The 18011-nt window shown below is 43.1% G+C and overlaps 1 protein-coding gene across 1 annotated transcript in view; it reads right to left on the bottom strand.

Annotated features, from left to right (window-relative positions):
* Window positions 1-3967, bottom strand: part of SEX1 (Pyruvate phosphate dikinase, PEP/pyruvate binding domain-containing protein) — a 78834-nt gene extending 74867 nt beyond the window's left edge. The window contains exons 1-2 of the mRNA XM_086514379.1: window positions 3826-3967; window positions 2623-2948 (exon numbers count right to left, since the gene is read on the bottom strand). Coding sequence (XP_086370505.1) covers window positions 2623-2922 — 300 coding nt within the window. The 5' untranslated portion in view covers window positions 2923-2948; window positions 3826-3967. The remainder of the gene's footprint in view (window positions 1-2622; window positions 2949-3825) is intronic.
* Window positions 3968-18011: the final 14044 nt, after the last annotated feature.

Here is an 18011-nt window from a genome sequence, read left to right as displayed (position 1 = left end):
GACCAACTTGTCGATAAGCTTTTCTTGATCAATAGGTGCCGTTGGCTTGGCAATGGACTCACTTATCTGTGAAACACTGTGCTGAGAGGATGTGTCATCTCCTTGACTCTTTAAGTCCTTTTCTTTGTATGCCTCACAGTTATCCACTAGATAAAGAGCTTCTTTGATCAACTCGTTTAGCGTCATCCTCCTTACCATATGCAGATCCTTTTGAAGGCCCGAATGTCTCATTCCCTAGATAAAGATCAGCATCAGTCGTGCTTGCGTAGGTAATTCCGCTCTCGGACAGAGCTTAACATATCTCTTGAGTCGTAATGATGCTTTGCGTACTGATTCATTCTCTTTCTGTTTGAATCTATGGATTTGCGAGACCGTGTTGTGAGCAATGCCTTTTGGCGAGAATTCTTCAATAAACTCCTCAAACAGCTCATCTAGGGTCTCAAAATCCCATATTTCCACCGAGTCGAACTATGTAGCTGCATCATCTTCTAGAGTCAATCCAAATCCCGCAAACTGTGTCGCAAAATCTGAAACTTCCTCTGCTCTAATCACTCTTCTAAAGCCGCTACGTGATCTCTCGGATCTTCATCTCCGGAGTATTTTCTGTTTACCCATTTCTGGACTAGGGATGGTCTAACTCGTGGATTGTCTGCAAGTCTAACCAGAGACTCTCCCAATCCTTCTCTCGTTATCGCTCTTGAAGGGAATCTTGGTGGCTCTCTTCTTGGAATTCCTATAGGAATTCTCGTGTTTGGTGGAGGCATTTGTGGTCCTTCATTGACCAAATATCCACCTCTTTCTAGTACAGCCTGTGGATTTGTGCTTTCTACAACTCTGTATTCTCGTCCATACTTGTCGACAACTATAGATCTCCATTGACAGTCGACTTCGTATGTGTAGACATATAAGAGCTTGTAATCCGTTATCTCTTCTAGGTATGGATCTGAGCACCTATAAAGATTGACCTCATTGTCGTCAATGTATCTATATAGTCCTTCACTCTCATGACCAATCATCCAAACTCTCTCAACAAGATGGGTCTTTATCAATTGCAAGTTTAGAAGATCCATTGTGGGAGGATATTCCTATATCGTCGGGATCTCCAAGCTTGTGTAAGCTGCATTTGAATCTAGTGTAGACATAATTTCTGGGCTTCAGAGCTTTTGCTTGGTTCAAGTAGACTTAGTCCACTGTGTTCAAGCGCTTTGGTTAGGGAAAAGTCGAAACTTTGTCCAAAACCGCAACCGTTTCGTCACAATTCTTGCAAATTGTTGCTTTTAGACACCCCTGACTTCCTCAGCAAAATCTCCCAATGCTGCAAAGTTTTCAACAGTTTCTAAATTACATGTTACCCCCTTTGATGCCCCAGGTAGTACCTCCTCCTCCGACACCAGAAAGTACCAGAGCTTCCAATCAACAACCTTCCCACCCGTCTGTTCCGATCGGGGGAATCTTCAGGAATATGGCGCAACCATCTAACCTTGATCCAGTGCAACCGCCTTTGCCACCGCCGTTGCCCCTACCACCACCACCACACCACCAGGCTACAATGGTTAAAGCCCATATGGATACCCTTCCATACCCAGGATACACGCTTAACCAACCGAAAGATTTCAAGGATGATGGCACGACAGTCAAATTTTTCACCTTTTCCGGAATGAAAGATCGGAAGAAAGCATTGCAGTTCCTACAGCAATTCGACAACATCTATGCTTTGGGGAACTACACAAAAGAATCCAAGATTTCTCGAGCAGTGGAATTTCTTAAAGATAATGCCATGCATTGGTGGAGTTCCATCGCGACACAACCGCATGCTCCAAGGACCTGGCAAGCTTTCAAGACAATATTTGCACGCAGTTATATGACTTCTCTCTTTGAAGTCCGGATCTTGGCAGAATGGGGCAACTTAAAAATGCTTGCTATAGAGACCATGGACAACTATAACCACACACACACACACACACACACACACACACACACACACACAGAGAAATGATATATTAACGTCTTCAAGAGGCCAAAATAACCTATGAGAGAGAGAGAGAGAGAGAGGGGGGGGGGGGGGGGGGGGGGGGGGGGGTGTTCACATCACATGGCATTATGCACCCCCACCCAGGTTCATTCTACATTCATCGTACGGACCACCTTGATGTTTACATAGCCTATACGTTTTCGGTCCCCTTTTGTACTTCCTCTGGATGATAGGCCATTGAGCATCTCCCGAGGTCTCTTATGTGCACAGAATACAGCCCCTTATCTACACACACACACACACACGGAGAGAATCAACAAACTTCGCAGTGTAAAGCCATTTCTGACAGCCTTTCCCAACCCTCAGGGACATATATAGTGAAGTAGGTGTAGGTAGGGCAATCACCCAACATGTGTGCGTGCGCCTACCTTTATGTATGCAGGCATATAGATCAAACAAAAAAAGGCTTCAATAATTAGACCATAAAACCAGCAAGACTAAAGCATCCCAAGGATAGCAAGCTTCTTTTTTAATAAGAGCTTAAGCAACTGGAGTGTTTGTTAATTTCAGATGCAACTGGAGCAGATAGCAGGACTGGAGAATGGACTTTATGAACATAGTAATGAACAATGCAAGGTAAGCAGGAGTACCTCCACTGGAGCCATGAGTACAGCTTGAGGTGTAGCCCTCTGCTTCCAGTCACACCTCCGAGAGCAACACTTTTGTCTGAGTGCAGCTGCTCCTTGACTGAAGAATTTCTTTTCAAAGTTGCTATCGACACACTCGCTATAATAACATGTCATAACCTGTTGGGATCCATTAACTCTACAGGGGCAGAATTGTACAGATCCTGACCCTTGTCGACCACAAGAACCCCTCTGACTTCTTGTTTCTAAACTTGGAAGCACTGAACCAGTGTTCAACTTCGTCGATACTCCCGTATGGAACATTGTACTGAAGACCTTGAAGAAAAAGTCTGGCCAGAGAGAGCTTGTAAGCAGACATGCAAAGAATCCTTCAAAATCTTGATATTTACAACAACAAAGACTATCCAAATCTGAATGCTGACAGCACCTCTTTCCCACACACAATATATTACAGTGTTTCGAAATCAGAGGTTTTTCGCAGTCATACTCACCTCTATAATGCCGCAATATGGATAAGGATCAAAAACGTAAATAAACATATCATAGGTTTATCTACTCTGCCATGCATAGAGGATGGCTTCTGACAGAGAATAATATGCAAGCAGAACGCAAAGAAAGGGTCCTGCCTGAAGCAATAAAACCCGGCTAATACAACAAGGTAACAAGGTAGCACAAAAAAGGGCAGGCAGCATTGGAGGAGCTCTCTATACAACACCCACACAAAAACCAGAGTAAAACATGCTTGAACAATGGAAGATGCAATACGCAATACTCAAAGCAACAGCGTTCTACCAATTGAGCAGGCATTTCCCTCAAATGTGCAGATATATTTTCATGATTGAGCACATGAGCCATGCCCAACATCATGCAGACAAGGAACAGCTAATTCCATATAGAACCTGATTTCTGCCAAAAGCAGCTTCATATTCAAAGAGTGGCCTAAGACTCTGAATGCATGTCTCTTGAAAAACGAAGAGCTTCATGTGGATGCACTTTGAGGTTCAGGGTTATGGGCAGACCTTCAATGTGCCAGATGCTCTCTCTCTCTCTCTCTCTCTCTCTCTCTCTCTCAGTGCTCCACTATTTGAATATGCGTGCGCCATTTGATTCCTTGGTAGCATCATTGGAGAGCAACTCGTCCATTGCGCAATCGAGAGAGAGAGAGAGAGAGAGAGAGAGAGAGAGAGAGAGAGAGAGAGCACTGACCTGAATCGAAGCAGAACAGAGATTCAAGAATCTGTAATCGTGGAATCGGCAAGCTTTTATTAGAGAGAGAGAGAGAGAGAGAGAGTGTGTGTGTGTGTGTGTGCGCGCGCGCGTGTGTAGCGGGGGGCGGGCCGGGGCTAATCTGCGTCTGAACACCTGATTATCGCCCCCGCAAGCGCCTCTCTTCTCGGGTTTGCATTCCCTACGCGTGTCTTTGACTGCATTATTTGCGATTTCACGGGCAGCTTGCCACGTAGCATTGTTTTGCTTTATTCTTTTCTTCCACATGACTCTTGATGTGTGGACAACGGTCTCCACTCTCCAACCAACAGCGAAGATATTGAAACCATAAGACAGAAGGTTGTGGATCTGTGTTGCCTTCACAAAATGAGCGTTGAGAAGGATAACACCCCCATTTCACTTTTTGAGTACAAAGTATTATAATGGGGACCGGACACGTGTATCTCATCATTGTGGCTACCGGCATCACCGCGCGATACACACACACATAGAGAGAGAGAGAGAGAGACGCGTCGAAGATGGCCGGCAATACTAGTCTAATTGATAAGTCATTGTCATAAAGGCAACAGGTTGCTATTCACTTTCTCGTGTGATCGTAATTTAAAATCTTCAAATTAAATCTCAAACCTTAACAAAGTCCAAGAGTTTCGATGGACTTGTCTTCATCTTTTCCTCTTTCTATTGCCCAACAGATAGCTCGTCCCAATCACCTAGGGTAGCTCACGCTGCTAGTAACCCCTCTCCCTTTGGGCGAACCTTAGCTCCATACTCTCCGTATTGGGAACATCTAGCGCTATCTTGTTGGGTATATTTGGCATATTCCATGCCAATCAATACATTAGCCAGATTATCCAAAATTTGGTGATGAGGGATAAAGCCATACTACGCAGAATGGATACCAACCATAAGAGGTTCCTTGATACGATTCACAATGATCTTAGCCAAGATTTTATTAGATCACCAGCATAAGAGAAACGATATGCAGAAAAGGCATTATGTTGAAATGTATACCCCAAAACATCAGGATGCAAGAGGGTCCACAAGTCCAACATCCTTGTACATGCCACAAGGTCTATCCAAGCTTGCAATTTTGTGCTTAACATGTGAGAATGTCCTGTAAATAGTTCCTTATCCCGAGGTTGTGTGCGCATAAACACCACCAAATTTATAAATCTGACCATTGATCGTGCATTGAACCACCATCCAACGACCTGCTGGATCATTATACGCCAAAACTGGCTGCAACTCATACCTAACCATAATGAGAACACTCGAAAATCCCAACAAACCAGCATATGATATCTAGTATCCTGCAAAATACGAGCATTGCCCAACATAATCATGTTGATTATGCTCTTGCAAAATCACAATGTCTGCCTTACATGTATGCACATAGTGCCATGTTGGTCTCCACTTATTAGGGTTACATAACCCACGCACATTATATGAAATGCATTTTACATCAAGAGATATGAGGAAGAACTAAGTTGACGTGCCCATAAGCACATCAACATCAGCAGCCCGCGACTCAACACAATATTCTGCATGCCTGTCTCAGAGGCAACTAAGCTTTCCGATGCTTGAAAAGTCCCATGAACCACTACATCCCTGTAAGAGTGCACCACCTTATTCCATGCATCCACAAGAGTGTGATTATCATTACAAGGAAGGGGTTTTTGTCCTGTAGATTTAACCTCAGGAGGTACACAATTACGAGAAGAAAGCTGCGAGTGCACCTTAACAGTCTTCTTGGGGGTAACCCAAGGAGATCCTTCCACAAAGTCCACATTTTTCCCCTTATTTTTGGTTTTCAAAGAAGAAAGCGACTTTTCTTTACCCGGAGGGTTTGTGGAAGCAACAAGTTTAACCTTGCCTTTCTCCAAAGGTATGACATTAGGCAATGCAGAAGCTGCAACAGTGACAGATATGGTATTGGGGACTTCTCTCTCGCAAGAAACCGCAAGCTGAGGGATAGCCAAAAGAGGGGGTTGCAAAACAGGCTCGAAACATTCAAATTGCATGTGTCCGTATTCCCACAACGAAAGCATGAATTTGCAAATTTTCCCCATCTCAACTTGAAAGGGCGTTTCCCAATGAGGGGGTCCCCTGAATTGAGAGTAATACCCTCAAGGGTGGGAACATCCGTGTCCCAAATCACATAGAAACGATTTGTGTTGGCATCGAGTTTGGGAGGACAAATCACTTTTCCCAAATGAGCGGCAAGCATAGGAAGGAAATGGAGCCAAGTGTGTGGAAAATCAAGGATTTCCACCCATACGGGGCACTTATGATGGATTAGGGTTTGATAGTCCTTGGTAAGTGCCCATGGCAATACATGTGTCATCTAAGTACCAAAAACAGAGGAGACAACTTAAGCAACATGTTACGGGCATCAATATCTGCCAATTGCGCAGTGGGCATCCTGCCGGAGAAAAACATAATAACCGCATTTAAAGCATATTGCACCACTGGGTCCATTAATGCTTGAACAGGAATGAGCACTTCAATAGCAGGTTCGTGCCCCTCCCAAGCATTCCATGCACCCTCAAAATCCTATAGCAGACAAGCTCGAATTTCACCCATTTTCAAAGACCCAGGTGCCATCTGTTTTCTTCTTTTATATGCGGTAATAAAGGGCACTCCAAAATCTGAAATACTCCAAGAACCTAACGTTTATGAACTTCCGACTACTGAAAAACCCAAAGAAGCAAAAGTATTTACATTGCCCACAGTATTGTACCAAAGAAACCCTGCTGTACACAAAGAAACCCTGTTGTACACAAGCCTGCTAGAAAAAAAATTACAACTAGCCTAGAGAAATCATCACGCACAATCTGTCGCACAGAAGTGAACACTAATCCCTAATAGAGAACACACAGCGAACAGGTATGTGGAAATGTTGGACTGTCGAAGAGACTACTGCAGTAAGGCGTACCGAGGTTGAACAAGTTGGTGCTGACATCACTGTGCAAACACAGCACTCGCAAGCTGATGTGCTGCAGGCTAATTCGCGCAGAGGTAGAGGGACGAGACCCGTGTAGGTGCTCCTGAACCACGCGCAGGCAAGGGGACTCTCGCAGGTGCAGGTACGCAGAGGCTAAGGGCTCGTGCAGGACCAACCAACCCGTCAGATTCTCTTCATGATCTCTATCACACACCACACACACGCGCGCGCACACACACACACATACAACTATGTACACACACACACACACACACATGTGACACCCACAACAAAAAAACGTAGAAAAAACAAAAGAAAACAGTGCTCAGAAAAGGCAATGAAAATTGGCAATGAAAAATTAAAACGCTAAAGCTATGAATGTTTTAAATACTACGAAAGGCTTTACAATTCAAACAAGGCTTTACGAAAACATGTGGATCACACACACACACACACACACACATTATATTACCTAAGGATCATTAGCTTAATTGGACACTTTTAGCTTCACCACATTAGGAGGCCACCATAGGAATTAACCCTTCTGAGGGACAAGGGGTTTTTTTACAACGCGGGGCGGTTTACTGCCTATGGTATTACTTGTCGTGAAGGCGCCTTGTATAGCTCTCTCATTCTGCCTATAGGCAGCCTCGCTGTAGCTGTGGGGATCTCTCCATTCATGGCTCTCTGCTCATCACACCAACCTGACGACCGTCCTCCTTTCTCTATTTAAAGAGGTGAGGGCGCATCTCTGCCCCTCACTTAGCTTTTGGTTGTTGTTCTGCTTACATTAAGTACAAATTGAGTAGATGTGTTACTTTGAAGTATGGAGCTTGCAACGCAGGTGTCTTAGGTTGGCTTCTCCACCCTTGCATATATTTTTTGTAGACTGATGATTTGTTTTGGAAAAAGGAGGGGTGCTAATGCACTATGTTTCTTTACGCTATAGTCTGTTTTGATATCGTAGTTCGTAATATTGTTTCTGCTCTACATTAACGGCTCCTGGTTATGGATCTGGTTGGGCTATGAGTATATGAGATGATGTGGTGTTTTTTGGGCATGGATTGTTTACCTTTTACCAATCTGACCATACTGGGTTATGTTGTTACCACATGGCTTAGCAAATAAGGCGGTGATTGACAATAGCATGTTTTTGTAGCAGTATAGTCTATGGTATGGACTGGTTTGTCCTACGCTTTCTATTGGTTTTTTAGAGGTCGCACAATATCAGTCGTGTCAAATTGGGTTTTTGCCCTAAATGCTTACTGGTATGGGTTTGGATATATAAAAAGACAATGGGGTGGGGGGTGTTTTCGGTGGTTACCCCTGCTGCATTAACACTATTGAAACTTGTAAAGGGGATGTGTTTTACACCGGGTTTTCTTCTGGCTTAAAACTCGCTGCTGGTTGCATTACAAACACCGTTTTGGCTTTTTGGTAAACTAGGGGGCTTGGTTCGGCTGCTTGCAGGTATTGGATTTTTAAGGTATCTTGTTTTGGGGTTTTTTTTGGCCCGATTGCTTGTAATTATTGGACTGGGTGTCTTGATAAGGTGCTACAGTACTTTGACATTCACAAGGACACATAAAAATGCAAAAAACGTATGGGCTCTTACTCCTTTGCCTCCATGGTTTGACATAAGGATTGGATTGACAATTGGCATGCTTAAGGTAAGTGATATACAAAGAGGGGAATTATTTGGATTCTTTGGACGAGGAAGGGCATAAACTCTATTTACCTAAACTAACACGAGCTTGATATTTTGAACTACTAAAAGAATTTTTCTATGTAGAAAAGCTTCCTTTATAGCTTCTTGTGGTGAAGCTTCATTAATCTTGAAAGATAACTTAAATAAATCGAATAAAAATGTTGATGGGGATTAAGACATTTGGATTAGAAGGGGTAATGGCCTTCTAATCAAAATAATAGTAATTTTTATTTAAAAACTTTGGGTTTTTTATGAAAACAGATGTACATTTTGGAAACACATAAATTACTCTTAGACTAGGCTTGTAAGTTTTCTTTTAAAAGTTTGTAAGATGGACATGGATAACAATTGGTATGGTCCATTGATACCTCTAAAACACATCCAAGGTTAACGTGTCTATTGTCTTGTTTGAATGGATGCAAGTAAGGACTCTATCAACAATTCATTAGATACAAGTAGGACCACCAATATAACAAACAATGACAGGCTTTATAGGGATCCACCCTCGACTATACATAACCGACTTAAAAGAAACTTGCTTGGCTGTCACAAGCGGCATGCTTTCTGCTACACGACACAACACCTCCCAAACAGGAACTGTCATAAAATGAGTCCAAGCTTTTTGAAAACAGGGGGATCCCAAACGTCCCATCATCGAATGCCTAGGAGCCATCCTCCAAAGAATCAAAGCATGATCATGAAGGCCACCCTTAGCCTGGTTGAGGACAATCAAAGGTTTGCAAGCTGATTTGGGAAGCTAAGTCCCATCATAGGTCCATCAGCTATTGTTATCTTCATATCTTTCACAAAGTCTAATCCTTTTTAGTGAAAATGGGTTTTTTCTCATTGATCTAAATACAGTAATAAATGTAGTATTCTTTTTATGAAATTCTTTCCTACTATCTTGTTATATGGTTTCTGTGGGGAGATTGTTACCTATTAATATCTAAGAAAGATATGATTGCTCAGCTATACCTATATTATATATAATGGGCTTGTAATTTTTAAGGAAGGAAAGGGCCTCCACGTGTCACTCATTGGTTCACTTCAAAGAAAATTTTACAAAACAACTAATCTAAACTGCAAAAGGGAAGGATTATATACATATATATATATATAGAACTCACAATTTGTGAGTGAATTGTATTAAGCACAATATAAACATTACAAAACAACATCAAGCTTAGGCCGAGCCTTGAGGTATAAAAGATTACAAATGGGATGTCTACTACCTCTCACTGAGGCTAATCATAACCGACTTCACAAAGTAGGTGAACTATAGATCTAGGCTTTTACTTCTTGAAGGTTGACAACATGGAATGGGAGCCCTAGACCAGTCTCTCGAGCCTTGCTTTCTTCTGAGCATATAGATCATCACTCTACTTTCTTGTATAATCTCTGAGAACCTTGCCACATCAAGATCTCCTTCAAACACATGTCAGTTCCTCGCCCACCATACATGGTGAAAGAAGAAGTACCTGATAGTTTGAGTGCAGATAAGAGAAGAGCAAGACTTCCCATCTTCTTGCCACCATTGAACACATCAACCTTGAAGAACGTGATCTGCAATGTCCTTTGCACCCACTTGCAGATTTTCCCTACTAGGCCTATGATTGCATGGGATTCCATGAATAGGTGGGCCAAATCTTCAATAGCTATCTTGCACCCCAAGCATCGACCGGACCCAATTCCTTTTTCCAAATCTTTATGCCTGTCGCACCAGATACATCCCACATCACCTTCCACTAAAATATCTTCAAAATCTGTGGCTACTTTGGCTGCTAGATGTTCTCCATGACTTCCTTCAATCGTTCTTCCGGCCATTGTCTCTTCCATATTTTGTTGAGGGGGCTAGACCAAATATTCTCGTGTATTTTAGTGCATGATATATGGCATTAGGATGAGGTTTCCAAAAAAGGCTCCTTCTGGGCCATCTCTAGGAGTTCCACTCAATTTTGGATTCACATATTGGCATTACAACATTGTCAAGCTCTTTTATTTTATCTATTATCTGTTATATATATAATGGAGTGTAAAATTTTCAAGGAAGGAGAGGGCCTCCACATGTCACTCATTGGTTCACTTCAAAGAAAAGGTTATGTAATATACTATATACAATGCAGCTTCAAATTTTCAAGGAAGGAGAGGGCCCCCCCATGTCACTCATTGGTTCCCTTCAAAGAAAACGTTACAAAAAATCTAATCTAAAATGAAAAAGGGAAGGGTAAATTTGTAAGCGATGACAAGCGTTTTCAAAATGTAAAGTCAAACCTTTTAAGAATATAAATTCAAAAGACTTTCTACTACACATAGAATAAATATACCATTTTAAATGCACATAAGAAAAAAGGGATAATTTTAACGGAGATTTTGTTTTGTTATTTAATGAGAATTTTATTTTTGAAGATATATATTTGGCTTTGTCTTTTGAAGGGAAGCTGTGTGTGTTTCTCTGCAACCCTAATTCCAACAATTGGTATCAGAGCAGGTCACGTCCTCCCGGGCTTAGTCGCCAGCTGCTCCAGCACACGCCTGCTCACTTTCTCCGATTTCAGTGAGCTTTGGCGAGCGTTCGCAGGTCGACAAAAATTTTGGGCAAGCTCGAAGAGCTTGGTCTGCTCAGAATTTTGATTTGGGGTCATTTTGGCCTCCGTTTCCACTACAGGCAGTACTGCACAAGCTATTTCATCATTTTGTGCAGAATTTCTGTCAGTGCCGTTTTCTGCATAACAGGTGCCTTATAGTCTTCTATGGTTTATGCTATATAGCACAGGTTGTTCCCGCTCCGTTTCTCCTATTTTCGGGCAGTTTTCACATCAGGTGCAGCATTTACCATGGCTGACAACAACAACACAGATGTGTTCAAGATGTTTGTTGCTGAGGACAGGTTGGATGGGGACAACTATCCTATGTGGGCTTATATGATGCAACATGTTCTTGTTGGAATTAGGGTTGCAGAGAAACACACACAGCTTGGAGAAGACGAAGGAAGCTCAAGGCACACAATAGAGAGTGTGTTACTTAGTGCGCAATGGAAAGATAGATAGCCCTAGAGTGATGGGCGTATATCCAATGCACGGGGGAAAAAACCTCCTAAAGAGGGAAAAAATGCCCCGGCGGTCCTAGTGTGTTCACACACATCACTACCACATGTATATGGTAACAAATCCCCCCTGGAGTGATGCGGTGAACGAGAGCTGGCACATGAGTAAAGGGAAGTGCCATGCCCTGAGGACAGGATCAGTCCACAAAGGGGAGTAAGCCCAAAGCTTTGCGGAAAGCTTCAAGCTTCTCACGAGACAATGCCTTTGTGAAAAGATCTGCAAGGTTGTCCTGTGTTGGCACATAAGCCAAGCTGATCTCTCCTGCTGAGAGCCTCTCCCTGACATAGTGGTAATGCACCTCAATGTGCTTTGTGCGAGCATGAAAAACTGGGTTCCTCGCAACTGCCAATGCGCTCTGACTGTCAGTGTAGATAGTGTTGGCAGTGTCCTGTCCAACACCCAAGTCAGCCATAAGGCGTCTGAGCCATACACACTCAACCGTAGCTGTGAAGACTGCCCTGTACTCAGCCTCACAACTCGAAGTGGCCACAGTAGGTTGCTTCTTGCTCAACCATGATATACATGAACTGCCAAGCATGAAACAAAAACCACTTGTGGACACTCGCGTGTCAAAACAACCAGCCCAATCTGAGTCCGAAAAAGCATGTAAGTCTGGCGGCAATGATCCCCCCTTGGGATAAAACAAGCCAAGATGTAAAGTGCCACTAAGGTAGCGGAAAATCCTCTTGACAGCCTGCCAATGCTTAGACCCTGGGCTATGCATAAATCTGCTGACCTGCGAGACAGCAAACTGAATATCTGGCCTCGTGTTGCATACATAAATGAGGCAGCCAACAGCAGTTTGGTAAAGAGTGACATCAGCAGGATCGCCAGCATCATGTAGACTCAACTTTAAACCTGTTTCCATGGGAGTGGCAATAGGTTTGCAATCCTCAAGTCCAAACTTACATAGCAATGTCTCTATGTAACTTTTCTGACACAAGGCAATACCACCATCACACTGCTTAAACTGTATACCCAAGTAATGATGCAACAGCCCCAAATCTTTCATCTTGAAAGTAGCATTCAAATCAGCCTTAAATTCAGCAATATGTCTCTCATTTGGTCCAGTGATCAGCAAATCATCAACATAAAGAACCACAATGAGAAATACATCATCCTCACGCTTTACATACAATGTGCTTTCTGTTGGACTGTTACGAAAGCCTCGTTTAACCAAATGAGTGTCAGCTTTCTCATACCAAGCACGAGGAGATTGCTTCAACCCATACAAAGCCTTCCTACATTTGCACACTTTGTCCTCTTGTCCTTTTATGACAAAACCGCGAGGCTGCGTTACATAAACTTCCTCAAATATGTCACCATTCAAGAAAGCAGTAACAATGTCTGATTGATGTACATCCCAACCAAAATGAGCTGCCAATGCACATAGAAAACGCACAGTAGTCATACGACAAGTGGGAGCAAAAGTCTCTTCATAATCTATGCCTTTTTGTTGTGCATAACCCTTTGCAACAAGTCGAGCCTTATGGCGATCGATCTCACCATCCGGCTTGCGTTTCAACTTGTAAACCCACTTCGTTCCAATGGCCTTTTTGCCAGTAGGCAAATCACATAAAGTCCATGTGTCATTCTCTATAAGTGCATCATATTCTGATTTCATGGCAGCAATCCAATTTTCTGAATTCTGTGCTTCATCAAAGGACAGAGGCTCCTCAACATCATGTAAACTAGACACAGCCAAAGCATAACAATCTGATGCATAAGATGCATGGCGAGAGCCTGAACGAGTACGACTAGATAAAGGTGCATCCAATTTACTGTCACGCAAAGTGTGCACCAGCCATTTTGGCATACCTCTAGCCTGCTCATTTTCAGCCCTTTCCTCATCAAGTACATCATGTACATCTGCATCAGTAATAGGCTGTTCTAAAACATTTTCAGAAACCCCCATAGGCTGTACATTTGCCTCATTGGAACTTACATTCGTATTTCCACCACTAAAAAGAGGCAACAAAGTGTCATAAATGTCCTGTGAGCTTACATTACTGTCTCTAGTACATGACAGCAAGGGTTGAACAGAATCTTCCACAAACACTACATCCCGTGAAACCAAAATACGTTTTGTTTGCGGATGATACAACCTGTAACCTTTGCTTTCAGCACTATAACCAACAAAAATACATTTGACAGCCTTATCATCCAATTTTCTGCGCTGCACTTGTGGCACTAAAGCATATGCCAAACAGCCAAAAACACGCATGTGCTCAATAGAAGGTTTTCTATCATGCCATGCTTCATATGGAGTAATAGACTGCAAAGCTTTCGTAGGACACCTGTTAAGTACATAAGTGGCACACATGATGGCCTCAAGCCAAAAAGAATGCGGCAAAGCTTGACTTTTGACCATACATCGTGCCATTTCCGTTAGTGACCTGTTTTTCCTCTCAGCAACACCATTTTGCTGAGGTGTATAAGGCACTGTACATTGGTGTTTTATCCCACGACTAGCCAGAAATGCATTAAATTCATGAGACATATACTCCCCCCCTCGATCGGAACGGAGGGTGCCCATAGTACATTTTGAGACATTTTCAGCCATAGCCAAAAATTGTTTGAAGCACATAAAAACTTCGGACTTCGCTTTAAGCGGAAATACCCACGCATGCCTGGAGTAATCATCAATGAAAGTCACGAAGTACAGGTAATTGCCCAAGGACGGAGTTTGCATGGGCCCACAAACGTCACTATGCACAAGCTGCAACCTGCATGTGGCCCTAACTGAACCATCCTTTGGAAACTTAGAACGCTGCATTTTACCCAGAATACAGCCTTCACAAACATGTTTGATAGGTGCTTCAAGAGGCGGCAAAGAAGCAACCATATCAGATTTCTGCAAACGCAGCAAACTGGCAAAATTCAGATGACCAAAACGTGCATGCCAAAGTTTTGCATCTGAAATAGCCCTTGAATCTGCAACAGCATTTGCAAAATTTTGTCCACACTTGTCATACAAAGTGAGCTTATACAGCCCACGGCACAAAAGCCCAGATGCAACAATTTCATCACCAAAACTGAGATCATGAACTGTACATCTGTCATCCACAAATTTGACTACAAGTCCAAGTCTAGCAAGTGCGGATACAGACAATAGATTCTTCTTGATCCCAGGTACATAAAGTGCATCAACAAGTGTGAAGGAACTGCCATTAGCAGCAGTGAGCACAATCTTTCCAACTCCCTGAACTGGATAAGAGGCGTTGTTGGCACAAGTGACTGAATTCCCATGAGGGACAGACTCGAGAGAGGTAAACAATTCACGATGTGAGGTAATGTGCTTTGTAGCACCACTGTCGAAATACCACACATGTGAATCTGCAGCAACTGACAAGCATGCATCATGGACAGCAGGATTGTAAGTGCACTCTGCGCTAAAAGCCCATTCTGCATCAACATCAGCATCACAATCTCCTTTCATAGAAGACTCAACAATGGCTGCATTTGTAGTGGAACCAGCATTTGCAGTGGAACCACCCTCTTTCTTCTTAGCCTCTTTGGCCTTCAACTTAGGACACGACTTGATCAAGTGATCATTGGCTTTACAATAATGGCAACACATCTTCTTTTTGCCCTTATCACCAGAATTGCCAGACGAAGTGCTGCCAGCAGAAGCATTAGGAACAGAATTTTTGCCACTCGCAGCAGAACCATAAGAAGTGGCTGCATTACTATTACCACCCTTTCTTTGAGAAGCAATAAAAGCCTGTTCAACTGCACGCTGCCTAGTCCTATTTTTTCTAGAAAGTGACTCTTGCAACAGCAATGTGCATAATGCATCAAACTTGACAACTTCAGGATTTCCTTGGGTCATCAGTCTCCAAGTACTAGCAAAAGTCTGGTAGGAATCTGGTAAGGCATCAAGAACAGTCTGCACAAGGGAACTGTCAGAAATGACTTCACCTGCAGAAATGAGTTGCTCATTGATATCCTTGACACTAGCAAGGAAAGTGTCCATATCATCTTCCTCATGCATAATCTTCGACTCTAGCTCTTTACGCAGCAAAGCAATTTTAGCCTCATTGCGGCTTGCATAAAGACCTGCTAGAATATCCCAAGCCTGTTTTGCAGATTTTGCTGAACGGATGTGAGGAATAATGGTGCGCTTCACAGACAACGCAATCAATGCATGAGCCTGCGCATCCTTAACATCCCAACGAGCTTGTTCTGCTGTAGGCAAAACAACTCTAACAGCTGCAATCCTTGCAGCAAGACCTGCAACATCCTCAATATCGCCTACATCTTCAGAACCAGGACGTACATCAATGCCCTGCACAATGTTCCAGACACCTTTTGACACAAGAACGTGTTGCATCATATAAGCCCACATAGGGTAGTTGTCCCCATCCAACCTGTCCTCAGCAGCAAACATCTTGAACACATCTGTGTTGTTGTTGTCAGCCATGGTAAATGCTGCACCTGATGTGAAAACTGCCCGAAAATAGGAGAAATGGAGCGGGAACAACTTGTGCTATATAGCACAAACCGTAGAAGACTATAAGGCACCTGTTATGCAGAAAACGGCACTGACAGAAAATCTGCACAAAATGACGAAATAGCCTGTGCAGTACTGCCCGTAGTGGAAACGGAGGCCGAAATGAGCCCAAATCAAAATTCTGAGCAGACGTGTGCTGGAGCAGCTGGCGACTAAGCCCGGGAGGACGTGACCTGCTCTGATACCAATTGTTGGAATTAGGGTTGCAGAGAAACACACACAGCTTGGAGAAGACGAAGGAAGCTCAAGGCACACAATAGAGAGTGTGTTACTTAGTGCGCAATGGAAAGATAGATAGCCCTAGAGTGATGGGCGTATATCCAATGCACGGGGGAAAAAACCTCCTAAAGAGGGAAAAAATGCCCCGGCGGTCCTAGTGTGTTCACACACATCACTACCACATGTATATGGTAACAGTTCTTGTGTCAAAGGGTGTCCGGAACATTGTGCAGGGCATTGATGTACGTCCTGGTTCTAAGGATGTAGGCGATGTTGAGGATGTTGCAGGTCTTGCTGCAAGGATTGCAGCTGTTAGAGTTGTTTTGCCTACGGCAGAACAAGCTCGTTGGGATGTTAAGGATGTGCAGGCTCATGCATTGATTGCGTTGTCTGTGAAGCGCACCATTGTTCCTCACATCCGTTCAGCAAAATCTGCAAAACAGGCTTGGGATATTTTAGCAGGTCTTTATGCAAGCTGCAATGAGGCTAAAATTGCTTTGCTGCATAAAGAGCTGGAGTCGAAGATTATGCATGAGGAAGATGATATGGACACTTTCCTTGCTAGTGTCAAGGATATCAATGAGCAGCTTATTTCTGTAGGTGAAGTCATTTCAAACAGTTCCCTTGTGCAGACTGTTCTTGATGCCTTACCAGATTCCTACCAGACTTTTGCTAGTACTTGGAGACTGATGACCCAAGGAAATCATGAAGTTGTCAAGTTTGATGCATTATGCACATTGCTGTTGCAAGAGTCACTTTCCAGAAAAAACAGGACTAGGCAGCGTGCAGTTGAACAGGCTTTTATTGCTTCTCAAAGAAAGGGTGGTAACAGTAATGCAGCCACTTCTTATGGTTCTGCTGCAAGTGGCAAAAATTATGTTCCTAATGCTTCTGCTGGCAGTACTTCGTCTGGCAATTCTGGTGATAAGGGCAAAAAGAAGATGCGTTGCCATTATTGTAAAGCCAATGATCACTTGATCAAATCGTGTCCTAAGTTGAAGGCCAAAGAGGCTAAGAAGAAAGAGGGTGGTTCCACTACAAATGCTGGTTCCACTACAAATGCAGCCATTGTTGAGTCTTCTGTGAAAGGAGACTGTGTTGCTGATGTTGATGCAGAATGGGCGTTTAGCGCAGAGTGCACTTACAATCCTGCTGTCCATGATGCTGGCAAAAAGGCCATTGGTACAAAGTGGGTTTACAAGTTAAAACGCAAACCGGATGGTGAGATCGATCGCCATAAGGCTCGACTTGTTGCAAAGGGTTATGCACAACAAAAAGGCATAGATTATGATGAGACTTTTGCTCCCACTTGTCGTATGACTACTGTGCGTTTTCTATGTGCATTGGCAGCTCATTTTGGTTGGGATGTACATCAATCAGACATTGTTACTGCTTTCTTGAATGGTGACATATTTGAGGAAGTTTATGTAACGCAGCCTCGTGGTTTTGTCATAAAAGGACAAGAGGACAAAGTGTGCAAATGTAACAAGGCTTTGTATGGGTTGAAGCAATCTCCTCGTGCTTGGTATGAGAAAGCTAACACTCATTTGGTCAAGCAAGGCTTTCGTAACAGTCCAACAAAAAGCACATTGTATGTAAAGCGTGAGAGTGATGTATTTCTCATCGTGGTTCTTTATGTAGATGATTTGCTGATCACTGGACCAAATGAGAGACATA

The sequence above is a fragment of the Adiantum capillus-veneris genome, chromosome 6, assembly GCF_014529385.1.
Source record: "Adiantum capillus-veneris isolate H3 chromosome 6, ASM1452938v2, whole genome shotgun sequence".
In the NCBI taxonomy this organism is placed as follows: Eukaryota; Viridiplantae; Streptophyta; class Polypodiopsida; order Polypodiales; family Pteridaceae; genus Adiantum; species Adiantum capillus-veneris.
This window is presented reverse-complemented; position numbering and strand designations above follow the sequence as displayed.